Source organism: Anticarsia gemmatalis, chromosome 20 (assembly GCF_050436995.1).
Source record: "Anticarsia gemmatalis isolate Benzon Research Colony breed Stoneville strain chromosome 20, ilAntGemm2 primary, whole genome shotgun sequence".
NCBI lineage: Eukaryota > Metazoa > Arthropoda > Insecta > Lepidoptera > Erebidae > Anticarsia > Anticarsia gemmatalis.
Genome location: NC_134764.1, coordinates 5,675,651 through 5,694,771, shown reverse-complemented (window position 1 = coordinate 5,694,771; position 19,121 = coordinate 5,675,651). Strand labels below are relative to the sequence as shown.

Sequence of the window (19,121 nt, the reverse complement as noted above, 5' to 3'; positions counted from 1 at the left end):
TAACGATATCCTAATCATTTAAACACACCTTCTGTGACTTGTTAAAATGTATAAGGCACATAGAACACCAATAGCCGATTTGCTAACTCTCGCTTTGTCATATCGTGATAATAGATAACAATAATCGAACAGGGAGCGTCGAACGTTTAACTTTATCTCAAGGAAACGAGTGACTGCGCTGAATTATGTTTGTTGACTACTGTGTAAAGTGCACGACTTATATAAATACTAACATTAGTGTTTAGAAATAGTATAACATACGTCAGTTAAATAAATAAGTCTGTAGCGTCCTCAGCCTTGACAAATGGCGTGCAATAAGTAAACAGTTTAAGTAAATACGTTAGCATTAAACATCCTCACGACACAATTACTTGTATGAAAGAATGTTACGTGACGCCTGAGGGCATGCCACTAAACGAACGTCAAGGAAATAATCAGGAAGTCGCCCGCCACTTAACTAAATAAATTGCAGCAAAAATTATAATTCACTTCCACTTGCGCGAAATGATTACAATTTTGTTTAATGAGCATTAGGAAACGTTCATACTTGGCATGTTGGAACGATGTTTTTTTTGTATAGTACAAAATTACAGCTTTTACAAAAAGTGAAGGGATTCTTCGACAATATCGACACAGTTTCTATTCTTCGTAGTAATGGTCGGTAGCTAGCTGTTCCGCGAAATTTGGACGATTCCTTAACCGTTCGACTTCAAGGCAACATGAATAAATTCCAAAATAACTCGGTTACAAAATTTTACGTATTGTATTCGTTTTCATATTGCGTTAAATGTAATGCAACGTATGTTATTATGGGCTATCATCAACCTTCGGTTATTTATTATTACGGTGAAGTAAATTTGTTAATTCGTTTTAATTAATTTTGCAATGATTTCTCGAGGTTACATGTTTGATTGAAGTGATTTTACTTTACTGAGGGATTTCATGCAATTCATTTGTGCTGTTGTGTAAAAGTATTATTGTTGATTTAATTACAAAATATCATAATTTTTATGCCTTATCTTAAGACATTTATAAACCACCATTAACAAGTAGTATGTAGATAGAAATAAACAATAGATTTCAAGCGACTTTTACGCGTTTAAGAATTTCAACAAATGAGACTATTTAAATCCATTTCGTTAAAAGCATCATCAGACTCCTTAATATCACTGTATTAAACTGCTTAAAACTTTAGTTATTAAACTTTTATTTCACTAAATTAATCACTGTAAACTTTTAAACCACAAACAGTTTCACACAACAGAAATAAATTAAATCACAATCATGTGAAATGAAGTCACAGTTGCATGTTTATCTCACAATGAACTTGTAACCACTGCACTAAGTAAATACATTAGATATTTATACACTTATCACTAATAATTACCACTTGCTCTAATGACGAAAGAAAACATCATGGTACAAACTTGCATGCCTAAAAGTTTTTAAACACTGTTCTTGAAGGAATGCAAAGTCCCCAATCCGCAATAGGCCAGCGACTGAAGGCTTGATCTTTCCCTTATTCTGGGAAGAGACCCTCACCCAGCAGTGAGACAATGATAGGTCAAATTTGTTGTTTATACACTAAGATACCTATGTATAGCTCTAACCTTGAAGGAAACTTGTTAAATCAATACGTACTTACCGACCAAAAGTCAGTTCAGTGTGATACTTGTTTCAAGTTAAAGCTTTGTTTCTGAGCGTAGTAAATAGATTGAAAATATATTTTGTATTTTAAGAAGTGTATGTGTTCAATTTGAAGTGTTGTTTTCGAAGTTGGTTTGTTCGAATAAGTTTAAACTATAGTGTGAATGTTGCAAAGCATAGTTTGAGTTAGAATGTAAAGCGTGTGTGTAGTTGAATAACTGTCATGTCTCTTGGCATACTAGGAAACTGGAAACTAGGTTTCTTCCTTTATGTGTGGCTAACTTAACTTAGTTTGGTGATGTTTGGATTTGGTTCGCCTCAATTATTCGGCACTAATTCTTAACCAATTCGGTGTGCGGTATGATTCCTACAGTCTGTATAGAATAGAAATTGACTCCGTCAAAAGTTGCTGACCGATGTATGGATGCAAGTGATGCTATATGGAAATGTGACCGAATGAGAAATGTGCTTGACAAATAAGATGTTAATGTAGAAGTAGTTTCGATATCGATTTGGCAGATAGTTGGTGATGTATAATGTGCGAAAAGAGAGTTACGAAAGCTGAGAACAGCCTCGTAGTAATAAAACAGGTATTAAGAAGATTCATGTTAGAGGAGTACTGAATGTTTACTTAGGAAGATAAAGTAAATACTCAAAGTTTTCCAATCGTGTTTTTTTATCGGCAAAACAAATATTTGTATACTTTCCTTAGCAACGGACGTCTATAAAATCTTTCCATGACATTGAACCATGAATCGATATCTCCACGTGTACAGTTCTTTTAGTCTTTCATACATAATAATAAGGAATAAAATAAGTTATTCAGCATGTTTTATGACTTTTTGTGCTCGAACAAACTGACTTTTAAAATCATATAATATATTCACGTACCACATCCAGGAAACTTGTTCTGCTCCATTTACAATTTATATAATATTACTTTGCATGATACTATCAAATATCTGCAAACTATATAGAAACACAAACACCCCACTGTTATCAATTACGCAAACAAAACATTCTGTTGCGAAGGTACCTAGTAAAAAATGTGTTAATATGATTTGTCAATATATAAGTATCAAATAACTTGTGAAGTAGGTGGGTATCTGCAAAGCAAAAACAAACAAATTAGTCAAACAACGAAAGAAGTAAGACTATAAATCAGATCACCACTACATAAATCTTTACGACACAATAAAAATGTTCACAGCTCTATTTTCCACAAAATGACATAACAATACCCTAGATAAATACCTTCGGCTCGTATGAATAGCGTAATTTGTTATAACAGTTGCCAATAAAGTGTTTCCCACGATTGAAATAAGAGGAAGCATTCAGTAATGGTGTTTTGTTATAAAATAATAACAGAGTCGCCGCGGCGTTCCGCCTGCGTGTCGCCGAGGAAAAAGTCTGCGTCAACAACAGCTAATAATGGTAAAATGGACTTTTAATATTCTTTTACTGAAAGTTGTAGGCAAATCGAATTGAATTTGCATGGTATTGACCCGAGAAAGGACTGTTTACATTTCCGGCTTTTTGTGTTTAAATGAAAATTCCATCGACTCAGGGGTCCGATTTGCACTGGTTGACGACTATATTGAAGTTGCTATGTTATTACAAAATTATTAAAATAGCATAAAACTCATTAAAATTTTAATATTCGAAGTGTAGTGAAAGAATCTATTACATAAAATCATTTGCATGTATTTAACGCCTGATAAAACTACATCTGCAAGTAGAGCAGAGGAATCATTTTATAACTTGCTCACAATATTTTTGTAGGAGTTACGAATCTTTAAAGTTTAGTGTGATCCTTATCTTTAACTTCCAGTGCCCAGCTCCTTATCTCAAATGCTATTCTCCCTGGACTATGAGACGGGTAGTGCAGCCTTCCTGGACTCGATCCCTGAACGGGAGTGGCGACTACTGGCCGCCTTAGCAAGGAAGAGAGAAGAAGATGACGAGAGAGAGAAACTCGCGGACCAGTTCCGACGTCTGTGGCAGAAGGAGAAAGAAGAAAGGGAAATAGTAAGAGATTACTAGATAATTTCTTTGATAGTTGTAACGCGATTATGGTCTTAGGACTATAGTGTTATGATTGCTTAGAAAACTGCGACATCTTTAAGTGCTTACGTTAAGCGTAGGCTCAATATTAATACTTAAATATGATACAACCTTCATGATTCAAGTTTCAAAAAGCTATATGAGCCTGAGACTTTTCTGTTACGATAAAAAGAATTAACCTTGAGTGGGCTTCTTCATTCAGCGATCACGTAGCTAATTCTAACTTTAAGGCAATACATTTCGTAGGTGGAAGCAGAAACGAACGAACAATACAGACGCTACATCAACCGAAAGCGACGTGAAGAACAAACGTGGCACGACTACAGACAGTATCAGAAGGCCTTGGAATCCCAGCTGAAGAGGCGACAGCTGCTGGACTGCATCAGGGATAAGGAACAAAGGAGCGCAGAACTTCTGGCCTGGGTTGATGATAAGAAGGTAGCGCAATCGTCTTTGTTAATAGTTGGCTTAATAGTGAGATATCACTTAATTTTTAGCAGTGTTGTGGGTTACTGTTTATAATTACACAAGTATTAGTGAAAGACAGGATGAGTTAAAAGGGTTGCTTAGGCTTGGCGACGTATCGGCTAAATTTCTTAAAGGCGTGATAGTTTACTGCAGATTAAATAAAGCGTATAATATTTAATGTGGAAACAGAATTTTTAATTTAATAAGTCCATGGTATAAAGGTAACTTAATGATCATTTTAAAGAAATAGCTTTTGGAGCAGTCACTTCTATAAAATTGCATGTTTCAGACAAACGACCTAATAGACAAAGCTATAGAAGAAGACGCTCGGGCCCAACTAGCGGCAGACAGACGGATCCGCATCGGCGAGGCGGAACAGTTCCGCAAACGAATCCAGCTCATTGACACGCAGAAGAAAGCTGATGACGCGGGGAAAAGACGGAAAGCTATACTGAGAGACGCTTCACAGGTAACTAAGACTTTCTTAGACCTTGGTTAGACATTGACTTATCAAGGCAACGTTGAAAAGGTGTTAGATAAAGCTTGTGATAAAATGGCCACCACAGCCCTTACGACTTGGTAGTCGTCCGCTGCATCGTTGTAATATTGATTGCGTAAAAAATAGATAATTTTGTGATCAACAATTTAACCTTTTAACTATATAAGGGCACTAAGACTTCCCAGAGTTAAGTATAGATAAAATTTTAGTAGGTTCATCCATCAAGTCAAACAGACTTTTAGAGGTCAATCTAACAAGTTTTAGGCACAAGAAGAGATAAGCAATTCGCAGTATCCCACTGCTGAACATCAGCAATAAGCTGTTCTAAAAAGTTGTTGTACTTCTTTTAAATATCCTTACAATACTGACTTTACATTTCCTTACAGCGTGTAGCAATATCCAACGCCCTCTCCACCTGGGAGAGTTCCCTCCTCCGTCAAGAGGTATCAGCGTTTGACGCAGCTCGGCGCGCTCACCACGCGGCGCGGGCTGCGCTCACCGACGCGCGCTCCGTCAAGCTGCTCCGAGCGAGAGAGGCCAAGCGACGCCACGGGAGGAAGCTAGCTGCCTTCACTGAACAGTTACGTGAAGCTATACGATCGGGAAGGTCGGCTCGTTAGACGATTTAAGTTTATAATTGAACCTACAATCACCTTTTACTAAATAGTTAATTCAACTTCACGGTGATCAGCAAAAACAGTATTTATCTACTTGGAACTTCTTTATAATCTTTAATCTAGATATACTCATTTGGTAGAACATAAAGCAATTTAAATACCAAAGAAGACAGGATAATTATAATAATACCAGAAAAGCTTAATGGTAGTTACACATCAGATTTTCATCGCCTCCGTGCAATTTCATATCTTTTTAACAGTACAATCGGTGATTTACAAACGTTAGACATCCCTTATCGAGTTAAAAAGTACAAAATCACTAAAACGTAGCCATTAGATGACAAATAAATGTATAATTTAAGCGTGTAAATGTATTATAACTTGTGTGACTTATGTTTTAATGTATTTGTAATGAAAACTACCTCTAAAAGTGTCTTGTAATTTAATTAGATTAAAAGCCTTAACGAGCTGTCGACAATGACTGGACAAATGAGTCTCTCAGCTAGAAATAATCTAACATCAAGAAAACTGTAAGAAAATAATTGATTACCAACATTCAGTCGACGGTTCTTAGTGGCTTAAATACTCTGTTTTATAATGTTCAAGCAAGTAATACGTAATTAGCCGATAGTAAAGGATCTTCCCTTGCAAAATTATTTATTTCTTACCATCTTGGACAATTTGAAACGGAAAATAAAAATAAACGTAATTTTTTGTAACGTGTTTAATAACTGCACATAAATTATTTACTCTCTGTATTTTGTTTTACTTCTCCCTACTTCTTAGGTCCCAAAGTATCACCATACATTGCCATGTCGTTCTCTTACTTTTGGCAAGTTATTGCATATTGAAGAGTTATCATAATATATTTCTCATACAAGTCAAAACCCACATCTTTCTTAACATCTTTTCATTCCCGACAACCGGCCAGTCCACTAGCATTATCATCAGTATTCTTCACGAATCTATAACTGACCAGACAACCCAAAAATCTTTTCTCTTCGTCTCTTTCGTGAAGCAACAATCACGCGTGAAAGAGCGTGCGTGTAAAGGGTGTGCAAGGGGAAAGGAAAGAACGCGCGCCGCGCTCATCTGTCAAGCCCGCGAAGAAAACGTGAGCGAAGAGCGCGCCGTCTTTCCCGTGCGTAATCCTGTACGCTCCTAAGAACGCGCGAAAGAGCTTGTGTGTAAAGCTTCACAATTACACGAAAATACTTTTCCATAGTTCAATGCACCTTTTCCTACCCATCACCTTCTCCATGAACATCCCCAATCTGTTTCGTAGCAGCCGCAAGCCTAGCTCTCGCTTGTTTGTACTTATGTAGTGCTGCTTCAGCTCCCCTCAGGAGTGCTGATGCTGTACTGGCTCCTCCAGAAACTGGGGCTACCAGTGTCGTGCCCATGTTACCTATATGGGTCTGTGAGATGATGTTCCAACGGACTTTGATAGAGCCAGTTGTTATGTATGTGAAGTTTGCGTCCTGAAAGAAGTGTTTTGTTTTTCTTATTGGGATTCAAAAACAATTATGAAGATATGTATTAAATAGATAGGTTGCCGGGTTGCCCTATTATTACAATTGCAAGATCTACCGTCTGTCGGTTACTCTTACACGGTTAAACTGCTGAACCGTTTCAAATGTTTGACACGGAGACAAATTAGTAACGTTTTTGTTAGTTGCAATATCTCGTAGTTATATTGAAAAAATCATACAACATGGTCTTGGTCTATCTAGTACTTATTCATAAACTCGTCACTTCACTTCAACTAACAATAACCAACATCATAAATCTTACCTTTGTCTGAGGTTCAACAAGCACATTCAAATCCTTAATCAAATGACATCCTCCTAAAAAGAACCGTCTGCTCTTAGCCTCCACTGAGTTGATCTCCTCTGGTCTCCGGCACGTCAGCTCCTGAGTGAAACAGCCAGGTTCCAGAGGGAGAGGCAAGTAACAGTACCCTTCGGTCCGGTGGCGCCCCCACCAGTCGGTTGATATCGCTTCCATGAAGAACTTGAGAGGAGTCGCTTCTGAAATAAGTATTCGGTATTAAAAATATTGTTGCGCTCAAATAGGTGAGTACTTGATAGTTTCTGTGACTATAACTAAGGTATCGTAGAGAACGAAGATTTTCTAAAGCGTATTTCAATGTTGACAATGAAGCTCAACTTGAAAAAATTAACCTGCGCGCCTCCCATATAGAAGATCAATATATGCAAACGATCACAGACCTAAAAGTTAGTATGATTTTACTAAAAACAGTAGGTAATTATTAAGGAGACATCTATTTTTTATTCCACCACACTTTTCCTCTTTTGCGTAAAACATTACACACAAAGTAGGTATCTATTGTCTTTTAATTACTATTTATTTCATAATACTTATTGAATAAACTAACGCATTTATGAATGATGCGTCACAAAAAAGCGATAAATCAGACACGCATGATTGCGTCAGTCAAGTCAGACAGTCTTTGTCCTGCATATATTATTTGATTTGATAGGCACCTATTTTTTGTATCTAAACCTTTATTATTATCAGTAGGATTTAAGATTCTGTAAAGAGAGGTTTTAATTTAGACTACTCTGGACTAGGTGTCATATAATTATGCTGCAATGGATATACTGTATGAAGTGACGTTCTGAGAAGAGGCCACAGAATACTTTGGTCTATACTATGTGGCTAGTAATGGACTGGTTGGATTGGTAAATGTTTAGAGTAACAAACCTGTTCCAGAGTCCATTTCTAAGCTAAATTCTATAACATGTCCAAAACTCCATTCTTCAATGTTATCTACAGTAGCAGCCTCACTTATATGTGTGCGTCCTTGCAAAATATCTTTACATTCTAGCTCCTCTGGTACCTGAAATTACCAGAAACAATGGGATTGCATATAAATGATTAGACTTAAACATAGCACAATAAGCGAAGGTTGCAAGCTAGAGACCACCACTGAATATTTATAGATCAAAATGTTCTTTGAATATGCAATTTGTTTTTTCGTACAGTAGACCCTCCCACTTCACAAAATTTTCTTTTAGTCTGGATTTCTCTAAAATGTAAAGGAAAAATATTCTTAAAAATGCTTCAGCTGGATTTGGATAAAAAAATATATTTAAGAACGCATAGATTATATAACATATGCTTTTAAAAGTATTTAATATTTACCTTTATATCAAATTCGATATAAAGATTGTCCATGTCAAATCCTGTAGCAGTCAATATTTCTAATGAGATGTAATACTGCTTCTTGCCAAGGGGTGGCATGTAGAAGTTCAGCAAGTGTTTCTGTTTCCTCTCCCATCTCTTGTGTAGTTTCTTTAGCTGGAAATTATTTTGAAATGTTAAATAAAATATGATAATAAGATACGCGTAATTGTTTCAATGCTTTTGTTTAAGCTATCTAGCATATGGTAGCATATAAGTACCTACTTGGTGCATTAAAATTCAAAGTTATATGAAATAACATATGATCTATTTAATTATAATTAAATTTGAACTCTGGAACTCAGACACCCCTACTGTGAATCACAACACTCAACAAAAATTTAAATTACAAATCAATCGCCAGGGTTAACAAAATTTAATTATTTTAAAAATACTTGTAGGTCATGCAGCAGTCTTTGAAATGTGCCCTAGCCCTAGCCCCATGAAATGACACATAAATTGTAATACACCTACCAACAATACCAACTCCTCCCCACTCTCAACATCATTGAACTCAACTTCCACAGCATACTGGTAGCCCAGCAGCACTCCGGACAGAGTCTCCACACAATAAGGATTTAGCTCCAAGTTATTAACATCTGGAGTAATTATCAGGTAGTTTTGTGAGATGTTGTGGTATAGCGATAGTAGAGTCACCTCTTGTTTGAAGATTAGGTGCTTGTCCCTTAAATTTATACAAAGCTCTATTATAAAAACGAAAAAATCCGGATAAACCTATCTTGCAGCTGATATAACTGGATTGAATATTAAAGTTAATACCTTATTTGTTTACCTGATGTTCTGATCAAATTGCTTTGACCACTGTCACAGGCAGACTCCAGTAATTGTAAACTGCTACATTTGTTACTAATTAATCATCAGTCAATATTGAAGGCCGCTAAAACCCTATCAAACCTTGCAAATGCCCACAAGTTAGAATTCAAGATTTTCAAATTCCTTGTTAATACTTTATTCCTTTCTTTAATAGACTTTAAAGATGAAGAACAAAAGGATACCTAGCAAGAATAATAGGTAAAAGTATTGTCTATGATAATGTGACTACTTACTCATTATAATCAGAGCTATCATACACAACATGCATAGCTATCCATTCCTCCTGATCCACATCTAAGTTTTCTTCACTCTTGAACAAATGTGTTGTAGATATTGTCTCACCACCAAAAACTCTGGCTATTGGGTCATTCAAACTTAGTTGTTCCATATACGAATCTAATTTCAATATACCATCTTTTTTTTTCTTACAGTCTAATGGCAATGGCAAGTAATAATCTTCATGGATATAAGTGAATATTTTACCAGGTTTATAATCTATATCATTTATTTGTTCATGGTAGTTTAATTCTGTCTCCGTAATGCAGTTATGGTGGTCCGTATACCGCTGCACTTCCCAACAACTAAAGACTTTTTCTTGCCATTTGAATGTGTACTCTTCTGTAGTGTTTTCTAAGTTCAAAGCATTCGAACCTTTTGAATAATCCTCGAATTTAGGTAGAGATATAATCCCATCTTGTGGTTTTAACTTGATCCTATAAAATTAGAACAAAAACAAGGTGCTTACAAAGATAATACAAGTCAAAAATTTATCGCAGCCGGCAACTGATTTTGCATTCATAACAATCACTTACTTTATTTTGAGATCGCTCAAACCTTTTTTTAGCCAGTATATCCCAGATACCTTATTAAAACGATTAAAGTCATTCATTTTTCGATTTTTTATAGCACCCACTGTACACGTTTTAGGTTATTTGCAATGTTTTGATTAATTTGACACTACTGACATAATCACCATGGTAACGAACAAGGGAATACGACGCTACGATCCTGCAACCACTATTAACAATATAAAATCACAAAAATTCATATTTCAAGTCAATATTTTTATCTTTCTTGAGTGCGTAATGAAAATAGTGAGAAATTATAAAATCAACATTAAAGTAGAAAATACTTAATGTTCAAACGAAACTACCGTGGAAAGGAATACAATGACACCAACGCCAAGCGAAGTATAAACGTCAGTGTCATACACTGTTTGTCAGTCAGTTGCTAACGGTACTGCGATAGTGTTTGTCGTATTTATTAAACGAAATAAACACGACTTTGTTAAAGATTATCGCGTAATATCAAGTTTTTCTTAAAGACTTTATCTTATCATATATTGTCGAGGGTTAATCGATCATGCTCGATTGCCATTGTGCCTTTTATCCGGTTGTGTTATGATGTTCTAGTTAGCGTAATAATTTTCACATTTTCGTAAGTTACGTGAGATATTTTTGAGTGAAAATGCCTTCAGGACAAAGAGAGACGACCGTTTCAATGCCGCTGACTCCATCACGGTCAGACTTGTACTGGCGGAGAATTTTTGATAAGGTAAGTTTGTGATAATTCAACAAGTCCTGAAACACTACCGTTCAAACTTTACTTTCGTTTTATTTTGATGATTCACTCAGTTCACCGTTTTTATCCGTCGACGATTATACCAGTGTAAAAGTAAAGAAATGTCAACCAAATTCCAACCAAATATTGGCTTTTTAAAACCAATATTTATTTGCAGCAGAACATGTTATATAGGACGTGATTTATGTATTACTTAACAACATAAACATCCGGTTCATGAGTAACAGGTTTGTTTACTTTTTTCTGGCCTGTACACTGGACATTCACTCATTCACTCACTTTTTAAAAATCCATACTACCTACCTACTTAGTTGGTAAGGTGTGAAATTAAGGGCCTGAGAAAGATTTGTTTTAAATACCTACCTAGATTTAAACTTATAAGTTATATAGCATTTAATACCTAGTAAAACAAATTTAGAAAAATAGCCAAAACTAAAATATGCTGAATAAAATGTGTGCCAAAACATATTTTTTTCCTACTGCATACAAAATGATGCATGGTAATTTTAGTTGGCTATGGTTGACTACTAGACTGAATAGAAATGAAACTGTGAAATTATCTGACTTTTGTTTTATTTTTCATTCATGGTTATTTTAGAAAGACACAAATTGTATGTTTTCTGACTATAATCATTTCATAAATATTTTTCAAACATCACTTAATTTGTTAGTAAAGATTTTAAAATATAAAAAAATATATCTTGTCAATGACAGTTAATTATTTGTATGTACTAAAGTACCTATGTAAGCACATTAAAATAAGTTTCAAACAATAAAATTATCACATCACAGCCTAAATTATTATTTCATGCCAGTTACATCAGTACATAATATTTTTTTTGTAACAGTTGAATACAGTTCTCATTATTCTATTTTGGTACGGCAATACTATTGGCACAGATTCAAAGTGTGTGTATTTATTAGTGTTGATAATAAATGTTTTCTCTGATAAAACTCTTCCTTGATTGTGTAACTAGAGGTTGAGTCATGAAATATGGTGTCAAGGTTAACTGAACATACACAAAAATATATTTACCCATGTATGTATGTTTAAAGTCACATTACTGTATTAATAATAATTATTTACATAGTTAAATACAGCTATAGTATACCTAAATAAAAGTGAATGAAAGGATTTTTAACTGAATCAACAGCTGATACTCCTACATATTGTGACATTCTGCCTTAAATTTTAAGAATAAATCTAGTCTGTAGTTTTATCAGAATTTGAATGCATCTCTGCAGTTTAGATTTCGATTTTTTATGGTATAATACTAAAAACTATTTTTTTACCTATACAAATGAATGTTACATAATATAAACCTAGTTACTTAAAGCCATACTTTAAAGCAGTTTACTAGTCCACCTCCTCATTTGACGATTATCATTATGATTTATGCGTCTTATTAACCGCCACAAATGACCCGATCGGCGCCGCGGCCTACAGAGGTCAACAGACTGAATATAACAAATATTTAACTTAAACATTCAAAGTATAAACCACCAACTACATATATCATATGGGGCTAAATAACATATTGAAGTAACATGCTTCTCATATTAGTATGTAGTAAACTTTCACTTAAAAAAACGTGATCCATCGGTTTTTTTACATATAAAATGCGTTGTAACTATTTTAAGAGCCTATATTTTGCGATAGCATAAGTCATAGCAACGATACTAACATTTATAAATAATTAAAACTTGACCCCAGATAGACAAGACTTTTCGCCATTTCATTGTATACCTATACCTACCTACATAAAAAACCAGAAATGTTTATCATATTCGCAAAGGTCAACCTATCGAATATTAAGCTTTTTGAATGATGGTCTAAACCTCGGTACATTCTAGGAGACCTCGAATCGAATTTGCCCTAGAAGTACTAAACTAATACTACCTACTTAACATTCAAATCTGTTTCATTTTGTGAGACTCCCGAAAGTTGTAATCAACGAAATAAGTAACTAACGAAAGTTTAAACTACGAGATTATCTCCAGACAGAACAGTCTCCAATATAATCATTATTTACTTTGTATCAATTAAGATATATTAGTGACAAGTGACTAATTCGAAAACCACAGTGTTAAGGAAATCCCTTGCGTATTTTACACTCGTCAGCTTCGTTTTCGCAAAGAATTTCCATAAATAATCATTATTATTCTCCTTTGGTTTATACAAAGCCGGTTTGTGACTAGAATTATGCAAATATGTACAGCTAGCCAATATCTTTTGCATTTATTAGAATAAAACTATTTTGAGCACGATTTTCCTTAATTTTAAAACAAGTTGTAGATGAAGACGTAGAATATAGGTAATACAAACTATTTCTATTATTCAACTTTTAATAATAATGGTACGGTATAATTAAATTGTTGATTCTCCAAAAAGCTGAATTATTTGAAATTAAAGGGCCTTTGCTCAGGAATGGGAACCAGACACAACACAGACAAATTTACGCTATATGTATTTTTTTTATTTGCGAATGAGATCAAATTCTGAAAAACTACTTGTAGTAAACGAGCTTCGTGTCTCTCATTCATAGCTCTTACATATTAAACCTAAGAAGTATCTACACTCATGCCACTAGACAGGTTCTGCAATTATCTGTATAAAATGATTTATTAATTATTTGTCCTTTATTAACATTACTTACCGACGCTTACATTACATTCTTACGCAATGTTGTGGTCCGTGCCGGATTACACGTAATCTTTTATCATATCGATCTATCAATGATTCAGTTACATTTCTGGTTTTCCACAGCATTAAGTACCTACATTGATAACGACTATATCGTATCTTACCACGAAAATACAGCTTCAGCTTTAAATAGAAGAGTAATTTCTTGTTATTTGCTATTAAGGTCACTAAGATGGAAAGTAGATACACGTGTAAAGTACCATCAAAATATCAAAGACGTACTTTTAGCGAAAGTGATTACATTACACCTACGCAGCGTAGTAACCTAGTAAATCGATGTAGGCTCATATAGGCACACATACTATGTAGCAGTTAAAAACAAGCTAGGTATATTCAAATAGCGTTAACGCATCGTGTTATATTTTACGGTTCTTAAAAGCTCACTATCCGTACGCGTTTATACTGCGCTCGCATCAGCAAGTAAATGAAGTGTAGATACATGCAAACAGAGCTTAGATTGTCTAGTGTAGCGTTGCAAGACGTCAGCAAGCTTATAGGGTTGTTTGAGATCGGTATAATATGTATACAGATGGTATACATACATAGTAATACATATACATACATACAAACGTCAGCGAAGTCAAGCGTGCACGTATACGTCGTATACGCTCATTTACGCACGTATTACGAGCTTTCCTAACGTGCCGTAAATATGCCCCGTGTGTTTTATCGATGTAAAGCTAGACCTTTACGCGTAGATAATGGGTTAAATTGAATATTTTAGAATAACCTTTATGCTAAGAATTGATAAACCCAGAAAATATCTTGTAAAAAATGTTGGTATGTTTACATAAATACGACATTTATTTACGTCGAGTTTACAATGTTTTGACATTAACGTATGCTCTGCGACGGTTCACAGAAACATACTGACAATTCAAGGTGAACGTGCAATATGCAGTTTGATGATATTTTATGTTAAAAAAACATGTTTTTTCTCTCAAGTCTCAAGTACCATATTGTCTATGTTTCAGAATATATCTGAGACAATAGTTAGCTGCGTCACGTTACAGTATAGTATTTGATTTGTAATCCATTTATCATAATTATTTATTGACTTATTTTCATATTACGTATGTAGTTGTCCATTCCAAGCAATGCCCTGCATTTTTGTGTTATGTTATTTCTTCACGATATAAGTGAACACCGTTTTATTTTTAAGTGAACGAAAGTGCATTTATTCTACCTGACGCCACCCTAATCATCTGCAATGATATAAGATGAACACAGGCCAATGATGATCATTTCCTCTTCCATTTCATTTAAAACATCTAACGCGTAATTCTCATTACTTTAATGCATTATTTAATGACGGAAAATCCGTGCCAAAAACCACAAAACCAAAGTAATGGCTGTTGAAAAAATGTTTCGAGTTCATACAAGTATTTTATTGCGCCATAACATTAAAGTGTTAAAAAATACTTTTGTATTACTAACTGATCCGCGCACCCCCGCTTGCCCCACATAAGAGAGAATGGGTCAAAATTTTTCCCGTTTTAGTAATTCTTTACTGGTATTCTGCTCCTGTTGGTCATAACGTGATGTTATATGGCCTAAAGCCTTCCTCATTAAATAGGCTATCCAAAAGTCAAGGTTATTTTTCAATTCGCACTAGGAATTCCTGAGATTAGCGGGTTCAACCAAACAAACAGACTCTACAATTTTATAATATTAGTACAGATTTACAATAGCGGTAATGATTAAACAGTAGCTTACAGTTATGTAATAGTATGTAATGTTGGTATTAAATAATAATATGCATGCTCTCAATAGATTTTATTGCTTCCACAACGACTATATCACGGTAGCAACTGCAAAATTACGCTAAGTATCGTTCACTCTCGTTATAACGTATTTACTAGTGGTATCGTTATTATAAGGTTAAATTTTATTAATGTTCTGGTTAATGGTTATAAAGCTTTGTTTATAGGATGCGTCAAACAATGAATTAAAATGGATTGTGGTTTTTATTTATTCTGTATTTCTTAGACAATAATCATTGTAGAGTTTTAATAACAAAGTCGGGAGTCATGCGATATTTAACCCAAATATAAATATCTAAAGCAAGATTTGCAACGGGACTGTCTTGCCCATAATGCACGCTAAAGTGATAAAATTGGTATCTTTACCTACACTGTAGAGGGTGGTGCAGGATTCCTTATCTCTTGTAAAGGACACTAAAGGAATGGGTATTCTATTAAATGTTGGGGATGATGATGATGTAAAGGGTGACTGCTGACTTAGTTAAATCACTAATCGACCCAATTTCAAAGAGTTTACTCATCCGTACAAATAAAACACGAAATCATACATTCGAGGCATTTTGCCAACCAACAATTGGCACTATTGGTATCAGAAATATTCAATGAGCTAATAGAATATCCACTGATATGAGTGCATGAGCCTCATTGTTTTCTACGAAGCATTTTCCTACGCTGAATCATCAGATGACGTGTGGTGATAAGCACCCACCCACATTTCCCTTTCATTGAATTGAATAAATAATCTGTACATTTTCCAGCAGCTATGGCTATATGACCCATATAATAATAGGTTCTAGCTTTTGCTCGCGACTTTTCATACAAACTTTGATCTCCTATTTTATCCCCTTGGGGGTAGAATTGATCAAAATCCTTTCTTAGCAGCTGAGCATCTGCATGCATGCTGAATTTCAGCCCGATCCAGTGGTTTGGACTCTGCGTTGATAGATCACCATGTCAGTTAGTCACCTTTGAGTTACATAATAATATATTTAGATGTATATGAATATTTAGCGTCGGGGATGTCCACAGGTCATTGACTTATCGGTATGATTCAAGCGTGGAACGTCCCTTCACTGAGGGTCAGCGCATATGGCCTTGTCAGATGACCGATGGCTTGTTTGATTGTTTTCTATCGCTGCACTCTCGGCAAACAAATCTTTTATTTACATGATAAGGAAAAATAAAGCATGTAAAATGCTGGGTCATTTCGTATGAAAGCGTAGAAACTACAAGCGTGATCCATGGAACACTTCTTTCAAAACGCTTTCCTGTCAGCTTGGTTATATTTTTTCAAATAGATATGTTTTAACCCTTTTTTTATATTTATGTATTAAACCCTTTATATACAGGACAAATTGATAGAGCCAATTAACTAAGCCTTTTCACTTTTTGTCTCTACCTGTTTTTGAAAAGTAGGTAATTTTTTATGTGAACAGTCTAGTAAATGTGGTTTTACGGTTATAATTGCCTTGGAATGTGTTAGGTCACACAGTAAACACGGATGAGCGAACATATTTACACAACCAACCGGTTGATTTGATCCTTTGGAATATAAATATAGTAGATTTTTTGGCGAAATGTGTCATTTGTGGACTAATAATTTAACAGAAGCTAAAAAGTATTTGATTGGTTTCCAATTTATTGTCCTTATTATGGAATAAAAGATATCTTCCGTTTATGATGTCATGTTTGCGCAATATATTTCGCAAATTGTGATAAGTATTGAGCAATATAGGGCTACTAGAAACTGTCGCTTAATAAAGAGAGGCCTATATAATTCATAATGGATTATTTATTCATACATTAAAACTTCACATCTTATATTTTAGTTTCAATCAGAACAGTCATTCTTACGACTTCCTATCATAATATTTTTTAAGCAATCCAAAGTAATGATACATTGCTACCTTATTTCCACCATTTGGACAGTCTCATAGAACAAATAACGCAATATATGATGTAACCACGGGAAGTATTCAACACATAACTGTTCATAAAACGTGAACAATGACAATATTAATGGATAGACATCTTAATTTACGCACATTAACTCGCATTGGACATCTATACTAATATTATAAAGCTGAAGAGTTTGTTTGTTTGAACGCACTTATCTCAGGAACTACTGGTCCGATTTGAAAAAATCTTTCAGTGTTATATAGCCTATTTATCGAGAAAGGCTTTAGGCTATATAATATCACGCTACGGCCATTAGGAGCGGAGTAGCAACGAAAAATGTTACAAAAACGGGGATTTTTTTTTTTCATTCTTTCTTATGTGACGCAAGCGAAGTTGCGCGGGTCAGCTAGTAATATATATTATACGTAATCAAAAACAATAGCGGATTTATAAACCTGTTTTTGACAGAAAAGATAACCCCAAAAGTCATAATATCATTCTACTTTGATGCACTGAAGGCACAAAATCTCGGACCGGATCGAGTCCGACTAATTAGTGTTTAAAAGTACGGCTATACGTACTTATTTTTTATTTAACTGTTAGACTAAATTGGCAAGTTACTCGCTTTAGCAGAGAAATAAAAGTAAAAAACTGAGACTACTTATTACAACTTCTATATTGCTATCTAGCCTGTATCGAAAGAAATATGCACTCATCACTCATTTAGGTTACGTTGTATATCACACTTCCTCAACACTAACACAATCCTTTACACATTCTTCGTCGATTAACCATGTTTTAATTATAAAATTGGTTGGAACATGTGTTTCGTATTTGAACTTTGCATAGTTTCACGTTTCTTGCGGTGTACCAAGTGGGTAAATCTGGGTATTTCCTGCAACGTCGATACTTGGTACACTACTTACACCTATTACATCAGGCTATATTGACTTTATCCGGTTGCCAGGCTTGTAAATGGTAGCCGTATAAGGTTCTTCAAGATTTCAGTAACCCACATATAACTTTGGCAAAGCTTAGTCTATTTAAGAAGACGCTTCGTAAAACACCGATTGTTAAGATTCCTGATGATATGAATTCTTACTCCAAAAATATCAACTGTGAATAATACTAGGCCCACGGAAAATTACTGACATATTATTATCAATTGTGCAACCTCGGGAACAACCCATTCATATCGACAAGTACTAAACATGTAAGTGACCGGAGATGCATGCATAATATCACGCCGTTATGCGCGAAGTAGGCAGAGGTGTATGAAATACGTTTCGCTATTAAAAATCTTAGTACCATTTAATAGTGAGCTAGCCTATTGCCGTATACTGGGCACGTTACTGCCGGCAACTATGGAGAAGTGTTCAAGTATAAATTAGAAAAGAACAATAGTACTTTGCTTGATACGGGAATCGAACCCAAAACCCCATGATATCAGCAGTCGGATGCACTACCGACCGCGCCACAGACCATGACTGAAGATATAACCATAAAATGAACAGAATGAGGTTGAAATTAGACAATACCTAGAAATTGCGAAGCCGAAGGCCCACTTAGTGTGTTAGTAATCAAACGCTTAAAAATAGATGACACACTCACCCAGAGAATTTTAGGCACAAAAATTTCAAGCGTGACGTAAACGTCGTGGTTTTTATAACTCTAGGGATTTGCAGTGCTCTATTTTATAGTGTCCTGGCGAAGATAAATAAATTTGTTGCCACCAAAACATTAGTATGTTCTTTTATGACTTAACAGAGGTGACTAGAATACTAATTGAAGGGAATATCAATAAAATGTCAAGGATTTATCGGACTAAAATGCTGAAT

General features: G+C 34.8%; 3 protein-coding genes across 9 annotated transcripts in view; 2 read left to right on the top strand and 1 right to left on the bottom strand.

The window, feature by feature from the left end:
• LOC142981928 (uncharacterized) overlaps nt 1-5,951 on the top strand; it is a 61,060-nt gene extending 55,109 nt beyond the window's left edge. The window contains exons 2-6 of one of the 5 annotated variants that reach the window (XM_076128081.1): nt 3,016-3,081; nt 3,479-3,675; nt 3,958-4,149; nt 4,469-4,648; nt 5,065-5,951. In XM_076128081.1, coding sequence (XP_075984196.1) covers nt 3,016-3,081; nt 3,479-3,675; nt 3,958-4,149; nt 4,469-4,648; nt 5,065-5,298 — 869 coding nt within the window. In that variant the 3' untranslated portion in view covers nt 5,299-5,951. Of the gene's footprint in view, nt 1-3,015; nt 3,082-3,478; nt 3,676-3,957; nt 4,150-4,468; nt 4,649-5,064 lie in introns of those variants that run through there. The other 4 variants (XM_076128078.1, XM_076128083.1, XM_076128082.1 and 1 more) reach the window with 4 other exon arrangements.
• Nucleotides 5,952-6,115: 164 nt separating this feature from the next.
• Nucleotides 6,116-10,459, bottom strand: Mks1 (Meckel syndrome, type 1). Its single transcript, XM_076128077.1, has 7 exons — nt 10,149-10,459; nt 9,570-10,049; nt 8,977-9,187; nt 8,464-8,619; nt 8,023-8,158; nt 7,090-7,325; nt 6,116-6,776 (listed from the first exon to the last, which is right to left on the bottom strand). Exons 1-7 carry the CDS (start codon nt 10,223-10,225, stop codon nt 6,537-6,539), a joined length of 1,536 nt encoding a protein of 511 aa, XP_075984192.1. The 5' UTR covers nt 10,226-10,459; the 3' UTR covers nt 6,116-6,536.
• A 108-nt stretch (nt 10,460-10,567) lies between these two features.
• Nucleotides 10,568-19,121, top strand: part of rho-4 (rhomboid-4) — a 31,867-nt gene continuing 23,313 nt past the window's right edge. For 2 of the 3 annotated variants that reach the window (XM_076128085.1, XM_076128084.1), the window contains exon 1: nt 10,568-10,890. In XM_076128085.1, the coding sequence (XP_075984200.1) occupies nt 10,804-10,890 (87 nt within the window). In that variant the 5' untranslated portion in view covers nt 10,568-10,803. The remainder of the gene's footprint in view (nt 10,891-19,121) is intronic. The other variant, XM_076128086.1, reaches the window with a different exon arrangement.